We start from the raw sequence: 13,756 nt of genomic DNA on the forward strand, positions 1-13,756 counted from the left end.
TTCGTGTGTAGTCTTGACGAGTCGAGTCGAGTCTTGTCGAGTCGTGGTTGTGCCTGGGTATGCCGCAATGCCCCCGTCCAAGGTGCCGGCTGGGATTGCCACGAGGCCCCGATTCCGCATCCAATAGACATGGGCTGTCTGGCCTGCTAAGCCTGCTAAACGTTCGCTTCCCACGCCTGCCTCGTCGTTCCTGACGCGCGCACCATTGCTCCTTCCTCCCCCCCAAGCCCCAGCCCGCTGCCTCCAACGCTCCTGCTGCGTGCGACCAGAGGGAAGGGGCGTCCCAAAACGGGTGTGCCCCAGGACGGCCACTCGCCCACACACCACACACACACTCACATTCACATTCACACACACATACACTCACGCACATGTACATGCACATACTCACACACTCACACACACGCCTCCATATGCCCAATTCATCCATCCATTCATCCCTTCTCCCATACACCCACCCATCCACCCACGCCAACTGACACACGATCACGGCCGTCGAGCACAGCACAGGGCACATGTTTTCCTTCTTTCCCGACTCCAAGACCATCGCAGCATCGCTTGCTCGCCTGCCCATAGCCCATGACCTGGTCTCCTCGGCATATTGTCGTCAGAGCCACTAGGTCGGTCGCCGCCAGCTGCCTCAGCCTGTTTGCACCACGTCGGCCGGCTTTCATGCCGCTTTGGTCGACAACCCCCCCACCGTCCGTCGTCTGCTGCACACACAGCGGCTTTGCAAGAGTCTGACTAAGTGGCTCAACGTCGTCGACCGCGGCAGGCGGCCGTGCTGCCACTGCTGCTGGGACTGGTGCTGGTGCTGATACCTACTTAGTGTGTACTACGGCTGGTACTTACTGCGCTACTCCATGTACACTCTGGCACCCTCATCCATCCATCATCTGCTTAGCACGTACATGCAACCCGGCCCTATCCGCCCGTATTTCACTACATGCCTCGTTCCAAAAAAGACACGGCCCTCTGTCACGGCCCTTACGGCCTTTGGTCGATGGCGGTGCTTGGTGCCGTGCTGCACATCGTGCAGATCACCCTGGGCCTTAATTGCGTGACGATATAGCCTTCCCCACGAATCGCCAGACATGCGAGGTTAGGTGCTCGTTTCATCCCAACGCCCACCAGGCCCACCTGGGACGCGCCGCCGACAGCCTAGACACGGACGCTGGTATTGGTACGCTGCGCCGTAGCAGGGGCCTTGTTCGTTGCTGCACTACTAGCGCCTGCGACCTACCCTTAACCCGCTGCAGTGCCTTTTTTACCACATATGTATTACATGCAGGGAAAACCCTCATGTTTGACGTGCCCGCCTTCCGAGTCTCACCAACCTTGTACTTCAGACAAGTGAGCCACAGCGCTCAAACGCCTGCCATGACACACATAGCAAACTGCATGCGCTCCGATCCCGACCACACCTCTGTTTATATAACACTGGAAACATCCTCGTCCCCAATGGTACGTCGTCCCGCTCCACTCGCCCCTCCACTGTCCCATCCCAAATGAATTACCACCTGCCCCGGCGCTCTCGCTCACTCAGAGATCTTCAGGCCCCCCAAGATTCTCTCTCGCCAGCCGCCACCCAGGCAAAGAGTCCACCACTGTCTTCTCAACCTCCCACCCAACAGGCCCCATCCAAGTACCAACTTTGGCTCTCAGCAAAGAGTCCAGCCCTCGGTTCAAAGACCAGCCACTCAGCAGACAGGGTCGCTGCCCTTGCTGCTGGCCGCTCCCCGACTTCGCTCAGTGACACTGCTCTCCTCTCCGAGAACAGCCTGCCTTTTTGGCAACGAACCGGCTCCCTATCACGACGACGCAAAGTCAGTGTGCCTGAACTCGGAAGCACCATGACAACCGTCCAAGAGATGCCCCTTGATTCACGTAAGTCCAAATGCTGCTTCTCTTGGCTGTCTGTCCAATTGCTGACGTTTGGTTTCAGCAACCATCCCGGGAAGACCACCTCTCCGCAAGCCTTCATATGAAGTGCTTGGCCACGAGCGCTCCTGCAGTGCTCCCGGTACTAACTGGCGCTCCGGTCCTTTCGGCGATGCCATGATGGATTGCATTACCGGCCCTTCTCCTGTCCAGACTCAGTACACTACCGCTCCGCTTACTTCAGAACTGCCCGCCATCTCCGGCAGGCCGCTTTCTCCCATCCTAAGCCCCGGTGCGACACCTAGGCCTTTGCTCAAACTTGAGACGGACAACATTGTTGAAGAAGACTGGGAAATTCCGCCCCAAGTGCCTCCAAAGTCTCCTGTTACCGAGCGCAAGGGCTCTCCCACCCCCTTGATACTCAACTCAAAAGCAAGCAAATCACAACTTACCACTCCCGCGTCGATCAGCTCAGGCGGAGGTACTCCGTTGAGTGCCATTGACCTCCGACGATCGCCAAACGGCAGCATGGGCCTTCCCACACCACCATCTACCTTCACCAATCCCTTTTATGCATCTTCACCTGCATCAGCCCGAGGTTCACCACGAACAGAGAGAAGAGATCCCATGGCTACACAAACCTTTCCTCACAACCGCAACATGTCGGAGTCATCCATCATGGACCGAGGTCGGCCAAAATGCCGTAACAGCAAAAAAGACCGCCCGCGTGCCATGTCTGAAACCAATGGCCCCGAGGCTATACCTGACTCTTGGAAGCTCCCCCAAGGCATGCGCGTATCTGAGGCTTCAAGGCGAATCAGTGATGCCGACAAGAGGCTGCTCCATAAGCAAGCCTACGATCAGGCAGGCAACTTTGAAGTCCTCAACAAACGTGATGTAGCATCGTTGTCAAGAGTGAGTTGTTTACAAACCGTGTGTAGACGAACTAGCACTAAACAGAATGACAGGAACTCCGAGCACTTGATGAACGCTGCGATTATCTCCGCAAGACTTACAAGTCGCTGCGCGCAGGTCGCCAGAAGCTTCATGGTCGCATGATTGCCTATCTGCGACGTGGAGAAACAGTTATCTTCTCGCGCGAATCCCTACTCAAGCAAGAAGAGGCGCTAGCCGAGTTGGATGTGTCCATCGACGAGTTCATCCAAAAACTGGAGCAAGCCGAAAACCGCCGCCTTCGCTTACGCCAAAAGCTGCTTGAGCACGTGGCTGCTGCTATCGTCCTTGATCCTAGCTCCCGTGATCAAGTCGCCGAAGCCACTCCTCCGCGGAGTCCTGTAAAAATGGATAGCCCTGCGCGATCCCAGCGAAAGGAGACTGAATCTATCAAGATCTACGCTGATGGACACGTTCTCAACCTATTTTCGGACATTGAGAAAGCGATCGGCAAGATGTGTGAACAAACTTGCTAGGACGCGCACACTACACACCGCCCAATGGCACCTTCGATCATGCCTCCCTCACAGGTGGCATACCCTTAATTATACCGCTTTCGTCACACGATTTCCTATGTTTGTACCATAACGGCCTTTGGAACTACCCTCCCTAATACTTTCTTCACTCCTTGTTGGACTGGTTCGACTTTTTCTTTTCTTTTTTGTTCAAACGTTTAGCGGCAAGATTTACACGCTAACGTTTCGCCTTCATTCTTCACGCTGGCATGTATACCCAATTTTTTGCACATTATCTTTTGCACATTACTTTCTATACATTCTGGTGTTCTTTTTTTTCTTTTGCACATCAATACTTTCTCTAACTTTGCCATTTCGAAAATGGCGACGAGTTTGTCAGGGGCTTGTTTCGTGTTTGGAGCTTGTGGGCGCGGAAGCGTGGAGCTTGGACGACGGCAGACGGGTGTCATTTTGGGACACCATACATGTATTGAGCCACAACCCCGCATGGGTTCATGAATCGAGAATCGTACGCATCGTGAGCCAAGCGTTATTGCCTCTCGTCAAACATGCAAACATGCACTTGTGGCGCTGTGCCTGTTCGAGGCGAGGCACGAAACACCGCCGTGCCGAAAGCCCCCCCCCCCTTCGACGTCACAGGGAAGGAGCACCATCGCGTCGGCAGGTCGATTTCTCATCACATTTCAGCAGCCACTCAGGTCCAGACTCTTTGTGACGGACAGCAACTGTAGCAATACTTATCGCATGACCGGCTTGTAGAGACAGCCAGTCATAGCAGGCAGTAAGTACATAATGCACGGGATGGTTTCACTGAAATACGTTCCCAACACGATGAGGCTCGAGGCCTTGGCTATAAGGGCTATAAGATAATCGCTATAGCCCGTTTCAACGGCGCCGTGACGTTGTAGGAAATGTCGGTAAAACGGAAATATGGTGGGGCAGGAATTTGTAAAAAAGGAGACTCTGCGAAAAGGGAACTTGCATGGACTACTAGGCTACTACATGCAAGAAAAACCGCTATTCTATGCACTTACCTACAGCATTGACATTAACTTTCATGCGTGCCTGCTTACCTTCGTATATAGTTGCCACATGGCTGCTGACATCAGATGTGGATTGTTTTCCGGAAAGACCTTATACGTCTACGTAGGCCCTGGCCTAGGTGTAGAGAGCACCACCCAGCAAACAGAGAGGCAGCCGTGTGCCGCTTCCCGAGTTTCAGAACAAGACTAAAAGCGGGCAAACTCGCCTTGGCCCAACGAAGCGGCACACCCTTCAGCCACCCGACGCGGATGGCCATGGAAATGCTGACCGAATGTTATGTAAATTGGGTCGCAATACATTTTGCCACGGTTTGAAAGTTTCGAGATGCTGCTGAGGACGACGGGGTTTGTAATCGCGGGGGTTCATCTATCGTCGGCCGCGACCACATGGCCGGCTCTCCCCTCGGCGGCACCTTTCTCCGCATGGCCCGTGCCCGCCATTTTGTGCGAAAAAGTTTGGCCTTCGATGACAACGTGACATAACTTAGACGGCAGCATTCTCTTTCGCCGTCATTACCACCACCATGGCTACTAACAGTATCAAGTTGCTGACCGGCAACAGCTATCCCGAGCTTGCCCGCCTTGTGGCTGATCGGTACGTTCAAGTTCTTGCTTCCCGCTGCTTCTTGGACTACAACTAGGCGTGGACACTTGCGGCCATCTCTATGAGACCAGTGCAGATCAGGCATGGATGCAACAACAACGACGCAATATATTTTTAAATCCGACTTGCTTCTGTGCGAGCAAGAAAACGAAAACGCTCCGACATTGATGAAACATGTTGGTGCAGCGTCACTAATGTCGTCACAGACTAGGCATAGAACTCACCAAAATTCTCGTACTCCAATACTCGAACCAGGAGACTTCCGTGACCATTGGCGAATCTGTGAGAGATGAAGATGGTATGGACTGCTTTTTCTTGTGCAGCATACCCATGTCTAGCGAGCCTCAACTTACGATGTTACAGTCTTCATCTTGCAGTCCACGCCACCAGGCGATATCAACGATGCTCTGATGGAACTGCTCATCATGATCAACGCCTGCAAGACGGCGTCTGCCCGTCGTATTACGGCAGTGATTCCAAATTTCCCCTATGCTCGTCAAGACAAGAAAGACAAGTCTCGAGCACCAATCACAGCAAAGCTCATGGCGAACATGCTTCAGACCGCCGGTTGCAATCATGTCATCACAATGGACCTCCATGCTAGCCAAATTCAGGGCTTTTTCAACGTCCCTGTTGACAACCTGTACGCTGAGCCAAGCACGCTTCGCTGGATCCGCGAGAATCTAGACGTCAAGGACTGTGTCATTGTCAGCCCAGATGCAGGTGGCGCAAAGAGGTAAGATACTCCTGATGTTAGCGTCGAAAGCCTCAAGCAGTTCATGGTGCAAACTACCTAAGCGAGCCATTTTGCAAGGATACTGTGTGATACACCAACACACCACTGCATCATGTGGGCGGGAAGAACAACCCCTCCTTCTGCCCCTTGTTAGACTCCAGTGAATAGCAGTGCTGACCAATGGTAGGGCAACTTCGATAGCAGACGGCTTAAATCTTGGATTTGCTCTCATTCACAAGGAGCGAACTCGCCCCAACGAAGTTTCACGAATGGTGCTGGTCGGAGATGTACGCGGCAAGACGGCAATTTTGGTTGATGACATGGCCGACACTTGTGGCACACTTGTCAAAGCAGCAGACGTGCTGATTTCCGAGGGTGCCAAGGATGCGCTTGCCATTGTCACACATGGTATCCTCAGTGGAAATGCCATTGAAGCTCTCAATGGCAGCAAGCTCAAGAAGATTGTTGTCACCAACACTGTCCCCCACGAAGACAAGAAAGAACTTTGCGACCGCATTGAGACCATTGATATCAGTCCAACTGTAAGTGGCCAACCATCTGCTGAACGGTTAAATTCAGAGTCTAATTATGAACTACAGCTTGCCGAGGCTTGCAGACGTACCCACAATGGAGAGAGTGTTAGCTTCCTTTTCAAGCACGCTCCTGTCGACTAGAACAGAGACGACGACTCATTCAACAGTGGTCAGTCAACACACGGATCTCGGCGTTCATGGCGGTTTTGGCGTTAGGGTCACCATCACGACTTTGCTCTTTCTTCCTAATGACATATTACGGGCACTACGATGATCTGCAGATCGCAGGCCAAGATCCCGTAACTAGTGGTTCAGTCACTGCTACATCACGTGGTGTCGCACTACCTTTGCATTAGTGAAATTAATATGCAGACTAATCGTGTATTTTGCTCGCTAAAACACGTGGCAGGTGCTCAAAACAATTCCGCCGTCAACCCGGTTTGACATGTTGGCTGAGGACGACGCCACACTGAGGCACTCGCTGCGTTCGCTGCGCTATGTGATGCGAGCTAATGGGGCTAGTGTCATTTTAGCCTGCATCAGTGCGAACTTTATATGGTCGTCAAACTTCTTGACCGAGCGCAAAACAGGGTTGCGCAACGTGCAGTACCTCCGTGATATGTCTTGCATCCGGTCAGAGTGGCGTTCGTGCAGATACGGACAACCTGAACGTGAATGTCGCCATGGCTGATAGAGATACGAGAGTTGAGCGCGTGCACCTCAGACCTCGTATTGAATGACAAGTGCAGTTTGTATCGAGAATACGATTTGATTCAGTACTAGTTGCAGAGAGAAAGGACTAAGCTACGCCACGGAGGTTGCCTTATTGGTTTAGTGCATCTTCATCTCAGCTTGCCCCAGGTCCACATACCGTACCATAGGCGGTCTAGAGACGATCCTGCTACTAATGCCGGCACATTTTTATGCCCGGCGCTCGAGATGTCCCCGACTGTCAGCAAATCTAGACAATCACGATCATGCGAGTCACATCATCATCGCCCTTTCCCCTGTTTGTGTCTTTCTCCGCGATTGTCAGACTGCTCGACAGGTTAGCACAAACCACGATCGACCGCTCCGTTCCGGCGAGGGGCTCACCCACCTGATGCATGCTTGCTCGACTACGGGACTGCTGGATGTGCAGACAAGGATTTGCGCAAGGTTACGGACTGGTGATGATCGCCGCTTTTTCTTCATAGGCATATGATTTCTAGGTGGTGGTCTGTGGTGAGTTGCTCCGCGGGCCTCAATGCTGGGTGTCGACATGCGCACGCTAGTCGGTGCTGGAGGGTACTTTACATGTAACCGAACGTTGTAATGATATTGAGGCGTGCGGCAAGGCATTCGGGAGGGGGATGTCTTTTTGCCATTCACAGAGCGTTGGAGGCGTTAGAGTTTGGATCCAGGGTTCGGCTATGGACTTTAGTCGACTCCTAGTGATTTGGGGGGAGATACCACGTCTCTTTTGCCCGGTATCACCCTATTTTGATATTTACCGATCTATCCGGTGGGATAGCAAACTACATAACTCGTATGATGGGGAAAAAGAATTCGCATGTGGTAAGGGAAGCAAAAGGTTGTGCGTGTGCGCACGCATATTCCAAACTCTGTTACTACTCTGCAGGATCGGCGCCTTTTTGACCGGTATTACAGAGTTCACACCAGCATCCAGCAACAACCCAGCAGTTTAGAAAAGAGACGTGCGGGGAAAAGGAGGCACCTGCACTGGTTAACATACGTTACCACGACCAGGACAATGGAATTAGCGAGTGCCGCGAGGTGCCAAACTTCCAAAGCAAAGCCGTGTGTAGAAAAGTGTAAATCTCTCCTTGGACGCTTACTAAATGTACAGCTAACGGTAGACGTTTATCGGATGAAGGGAACAAAGTTCAAAAGTGATCGGTCGATGAACACCTTCCGCGACTCAACTGCCGTCGCGCTAAGTTGGTGCATTTGGCCCTTCAGCTGTCCCTCGTATTTCCTCTATGTCCCCTATCAACACAGTATAGCTGTTGTAATAGTAGAGATAATCGTTGTAATAGTAGAATCGTAGTAAGCAAACCCCCCATACTATCTATCTACCTAGTATACATGTACACATTTCACGTACATACATACATACATACATACATACATACATACATACATACATACACATCTATCCAATTTACCTACCCGCAACAAACCTTACCCCCATATCCAGCGCGGCTTCCCCCAACCCCTCACCCGGCCGCATCCACTCCCACTATTCTTCTTTCATCCCGCATGCACACACCCGCACCCCGAAACCTTTCCAACCGACTGTGTACACTTCCCCCCCCCCCCCACGCCCGCATACATCGGAGATTTTCTTTTAAAAAAGCAAAAGGCTCAAACCCTCCCAACCCTCAAAGAACGCACAGGAATACCTCCGCACCGTGAGTCCATTGTTACAATCGGCGATCTGGGGGAAGGGGGGGGGGAAGAGGCCCGAACCAGCCCCGTACTGCATATACCACACATCCCGGCATTTCCCTCTGCGCCCTTAGTTTTTGTCAGCGAAAAGTCTATTTCCTAGCTTGGCCTTGTTTTCATCCTTGCGACGTTTTTGTTTTTTTTCTGTCTTCGGCGACTGCGGGATTTCGGACCTCGCGGCGGCGGCGGTGTTTGATCGGGGGAGGGGTGTGTCGCAGAGTCCGAAAAATATCGCGGAGGAAGAAAGGGGGAGGGAGGGGAATACGAAGATGTGGATGATGATGATGGTGGTGGTGGTTGTGGTGGTTGTGTTAAGGGTCAACGGGAACGGGAACGGGAATGATGAATGGACCCTTGGAGACCCTGCAGGAAGGGAAAAAAGGACCCTGAAGAGACCCTTTTCTCGTTCTTCACTTGTTATTTCGCAATCGTTTGACCCTTTTTTTGCGTGGACTTTTGGTACGCGTTTACCCTTTCGTCCACCCAATTTTTCATTGCAATCCCGATCTCGATCGAGATCGAGATTCGAAATGGGAGGCCTTGATTATCTTATTGTTTCTTTACGGTTTTAAAGTTTGGTACTTATGGGGGATTGTAATTTAGTGTGTGGGAAAATTAGAGTGTAGAGGTAGTAGGGCTTAGGAAGCACAGACTGTGTGGAACGTCTAAGAAGTGGGGGGAGGGAAAATCTGTGAGATTTACTTTCAATTTTTGCGGTGTCTTTTGAATGCTTGTTTTTTTTGTTTTCCCCTACTCTAGACTGATCGGTATTTCTGGAAATCTTGGATTGCGGTGGCTGCAGCATGGGCAAAAGGTTAATGGGGGAGGTTTCGCTTGCGGATGGTTGATGGACGCCACGATATTGAGCTTAAGCTATTTTTTCTCCTTCCTGCATTGCCGTGCCTCTCCCTAAATGTCTATCTTGTACACTCTTACTGTTCTCTAAAGTTGTGGCTTTTGGCAGAGATAGGGTGAGCGAGGTGTTGCAGGCAATGCCCTTGATAGTGGTCTTATCTTAGGTTCTGCGGAAAATAGGACGATAACAGGAGACGAGACTGGCGCACGGGTGGCTGAGGGGCATAGCCCCAAGTGGTGGGACATGGCATTGTGCGGGGGTATCCTGCCTGGTGTCGTGACCTCAGAAAGGGAGAGGCCAAAGTACAAATGTCGAATGTAGTCACATGCATTGGTACCCTATCTCGAGATACCGTATTCGGTGCCTCGCTATCGAAAGCAGTAACCACTTGAGAGCATTGACGTCGGACACCGATTGTATTCTCTACGCCTCGCATCGAGTCCTCACCACCACCTCCGTTTACGGCCGTACATTAGTATCATCCTTAGCAACGACTACAACTAAAACCCTTCCTCCTCCAGCTATATCAACGACCCACATGGAATGATTTGCGCTTGAAGCGTCCTGTGATCCTTACCGTGCCTTGCGCGGCAATGCAAAACACGCTTGCGTGCATACTAACCCCCAGAGCGCGGCCCGAAAGGCAACTTTAATCACCTCGCCTCAAGTGGGGAATAGGAGGGGGGATGGGGTGGACATGACATCCTTGCATGCAGCTACCCAACGACAATACAAGAAAAAAGCGACGCAAGATATATCCCCGACTGACCATCTAGTTGGAAAATCCTGAAAAAGTATGATCCAGATGGATTGGGGACCCTGGCCTTCCGATGCCTCTTTAGGAGAGGGATTGGCGCGTCGTTAGGGAGTATGCGGGCTAGCTCAAGTCATGATAACTTGCCTCACCCCACTTTATCTCTAGGAATCTTGATGTTATAGTAATAGCAACTTGGTTGTATGCATGCAATGTGATGAACATGCACAACGGCCCGAAAAGAGCTGCACAGGGTCTTGCAGCATGTACATACTTGACTGTTACTAGTTCTTTACATTAATCATCGTCGTCCAGGAAGGTGACGCGTTCATCTGGGTTAGGATGTAAGGCTAGGGTCTTTATCGGCGTTCACTTTCATATCTGCATGCTTACTGGGTTCACTCGCTTGCGAGACATGGGGTGTTTGTAGTAGAGGCGGACAAAAACGGAATGGAGGAGTGGCTGCGCGAGTGGGGCGGCGAGTGGAGATTGTAGTTTGCTGGTGTGACGATAGGAAGAGAAGGCAACGCGAGATGTTGGGATCATGGGATTTGCCTTGCAGCAAGTGTAAAGTGAGTGTGTCGGATGCTCTGGTGGCGAATTAGGATAGGCCAAGGCTAGTAGGGAGTACAACCCATGTACATACATTTATGGTGCGAGAGATCGTACGATGACCGAACCCCAAGACCGAATGCAGTAATTGGAGTAAAGAGGTTGCAAGGGATATATCAAAAGGAGGGGTTGGAATGAAGCTGCAATATCAAAATGGCGTGGTGATGGCGAAGACATTATTGTATCATTTGATCTCCACGACAAGGTCGTAAGGGAAAGGAAATGGAAGATCCATCGCCAGTTGTTGCCGTTCAACCGGATTGTTCCGATGAACCTGCCGATGAACCATGGGTCTTTGGTAATGGTAGTTTCTCATCGAGTCGTTTTGGAGAACGGAACGAACTTGGTGATATCAGCAACATGATGGGGAAATATCTTTACCTAGACAAGATCGTAATGCATCACAGGCTCCTGTTGCTCTTAAATTGATAAGTCTATTAGGTATCTTGAATAAATTGAGCAATCCTTATAATTAAGATGTTTTTTTTTGAACTTTATTGAACACGAACAGTTACTCTTGGGCAAGGTAGAGACACATCAGTGGCAACACTTTTTCGCTATTTTTCGTCTGAAAGTGCACCCCGTGATACAGCAAACGAAGTTCTCATCTTGAAGAAGTGGACATAGGACATGCTACAACAAAATCAGTTTCGGTGTCTGAAAATAATAGATAACATGTGTGGCTTTGACGGGAAAAGACATTGGATACAACGAGATATGAGAAGCACTCGGGAGATAGTAGATTGAGCAAGATTTCATATGAACAGTTACAATTTACTCTTTTCTTTAGGCAAGAACTGCGACCAATACTCTGATTTCGTCTCCTGATTTCCCCCATTCTTATTCTTATTCTCAAGAGCCTTCTCAAATAACAAAGCCTCCTTTCTCTTCCTCTTCTCTTCTCTCTCTTCGTGCAGCTTTCTCTTTGCTGCTTTTCTGTCCGCCTTCTTCTTCGCCTTCTTCTCCGTCCTTTCCTTTATCTTCTGGCTGGCCTTCTCTCTTGTCGCTTGCTGCGTACCACCAGCGAATAATAGTTTAAGCTGCACATGTCTGATAACGCCTGGAAGCTCTGGCTGGTAATAACGGGTTGTGAGATCCGGGTCAGAAAGTAAGCGTGTAGTTTGCACATAGAGTTTCTGGAGAGCGGATGTGAGCGGTGTGTCAGGATGGTACGGGAAAGACGCAAAGAGATCCTTTCGATCAGAATCAGCAAGCGGTCGGTAACTGAGTCTTGGTACTTTTGTTTCTTTTTCGCCATCTTCGGCTTGGTTGGTGGTTTGTTCGATCTCTGGCACTTGATTTTGCTCCCTTGCTTCTTTTTCTTCTTGTTTTTGATACTCATCTTCCTCAAATAGATGAGACGAGCTTTGTCCTCTATTTTCAAGTACAAACGCTAGACCGAGAGAGTGCCGACCGTTGCTGTTGTAAACAGTGCCAACTTCAGATGTCTCATCAACGTTGTCGGTCCAGAAGATTTCCCCCTCAAACAGTCTCTTAGCTGTCCGATACACAGTACCAGTAACTGGAATGAGCTTGTCCGTTTCGTCCATGGTGGCATTGACTTGCAATCGCCCACTGCCATGGCCAATGGTGATCGCACCCTTCATCAAAGGGTCAGGGGCTAGCATCTGCTCAACAATGGTCCCAGGTATACGAGCAGCGACTGCTGTTGTCAATGCTGCAGTCAATGGAATAGCCCGATGGGGTTGCGTGTCTGAGAGAAAACGGATGACAATGTCCATTTGCGATGACAGAAGTGTTTTTCCGGATAGTACAGGGTGAGTGGATGACTGCGACACAAGGCCGATCTTGGGAATAGTACGGGGTACCTCTTCTTGTGTTGCTGCAATTCCCATTGCCACTGCTGCGGCCTTTCGTATGTTTTCGAGTAATGCGAGCTTGTCCGGAAGCCTGTTGAAGTCGTTGGGAAGGATCGTACCATCTACGCCAACATCGTCTGCGCGGATGAAGACTGCCGGATTTGCTCCATCTACGCAGGATACTTTATAGCCTGCGATGTTGTCTATCCGTTTGCCCGTAGGAAGCACTTTACCGGTCTTACTGCCATATGGGTGTTTGAAGTCAAGTTTGATCTTTGAACCGTTTCCAGTCACCCCATCAATGCTATAATCTCCCACAACGGTAGCCTGGGCCCCGAGAACCGTAAAGGTAGAGTTTATCAACTTGCCGGTATTGGTATTCCGGATTCTGACTGTAACCTCTCCGTCACCCTGCGCATAGATTCGAGGCGGAAGGAGGCCTGCATTGTATGCATAGGGACCGATGGCGCTACTCATGTTCCCACAATTGCCTGCAACGTCGACTTCATTGTTCTCAATGCCTAGACCAACGAAAGTATAGTCAACGTCTACTTCTTGGTCATCAGCATTTTTTCGTGCTTCCTCTTGAGCCTGTATCTCCCGAGCGGTTTCTCGAGCTACATCTATGCCACCGTACCCTGTACGAAAGCGAGTTGCAGTGACACCAGGAGCAATCCTTTTTCCATAGGGCTCGACTAGACATATCTTGCTCAAACTCGATATGCCCGCACCCATACCGTCGAGTTGTCGTCCATAGGAATCACCACTTCCCATGATCTGGCGGAAGATGGTCGGCCATTTTGCGCGCTCTTTGGGGAGATGCTGAGGTTGGATCATGACTGCCCGCGATGTCCCTCCTCGGTAATAGGCAGCCTTGATAGGCTTCTGCACCGATGCAAAGGGAGTCGCATCATGTCGAGACACGAAAGTGCGTATGCGGAGGGAGTATATTGGCGAAGAACGCATTACGCATCACGCATCATGGAACTGAGCCCTGAAGAGAATCAAGTCAGAAGTCTCAAGGTAAGCAGATCAA

General features: G+C 50.8%; 4 protein-coding genes across 4 annotated transcripts; 2 read left to right on the forward strand and 2 right to left on the reverse strand.

Moving 5' to 3' along the window:
* Window positions 1-1,380: 1,380 nt before the first annotated feature.
* Window positions 1,381-3,311, forward strand: COCCADRAFT_81723 (uncharacterized protein; the record flags this gene model as incomplete). The annotated part of the gene is made up of 4 exons (XM_007708579.1): window positions 1,381-1,464; window positions 1,557-1,887; window positions 1,946-2,796; window positions 2,850-3,311. 4 exons carry the CDS (start codon window positions 1,381-1,383, stop codon window positions 3,309-3,311), a joined length of 1,728 nt encoding a protein of 575 aa, XP_007706769.1.
* A 1,567-nt stretch (window positions 3,312-4,878) lies between these two features.
* Window positions 4,879-6,368, forward strand: COCCADRAFT_388 (uncharacterized protein; the record flags this gene model as incomplete). Its single annotated transcript, XM_007708455.1, has 5 exons — window positions 4,879-4,949; window positions 5,165-5,256; window positions 5,322-5,694; window positions 5,882-6,236; window positions 6,294-6,368. 5 exons carry the CDS (start codon window positions 4,879-4,881, stop codon window positions 6,366-6,368), a joined length of 966 nt encoding a protein of 321 aa, XP_007706645.1.
* A 4,295-nt stretch (window positions 6,369-10,663) lies between these two features.
* On the reverse strand, window positions 10,664-10,936 carry COCCADRAFT_81793 (uncharacterized protein; the record flags this gene model as incomplete). The annotated part of the gene is made up of 1 exon (XM_007708580.1): window positions 10,664-10,936. One exon carries the CDS (start codon window positions 10,934-10,936, stop codon window positions 10,664-10,666), a length of 273 nt encoding a protein of 90 aa, XP_007706770.1.
* Window positions 10,937-11,667: 731 nt separating this feature from the next.
* Window positions 11,668-13,686, reverse strand: COCCADRAFT_81599 (uncharacterized protein; the record flags this gene model as incomplete). The annotated part of the gene is made up of 1 exon (XM_007708581.1): window positions 11,668-13,686. One exon carries the CDS (start codon window positions 13,684-13,686, stop codon window positions 11,668-11,670), a length of 2,019 nt encoding a protein of 672 aa, XP_007706771.1.
* Between the last annotated feature and the right edge of the window lie 70 nt (window positions 13,687-13,756).

Source organism: Bipolaris zeicola (genome assembly GCF_000523435.1).
Source record: "Bipolaris zeicola 26-R-13 unplaced genomic scaffold scaffold_2, whole genome shotgun sequence".
NCBI lineage: Eukaryota > Fungi > Ascomycota > Dothideomycetes > Pleosporales > Pleosporaceae > Bipolaris > Bipolaris zeicola.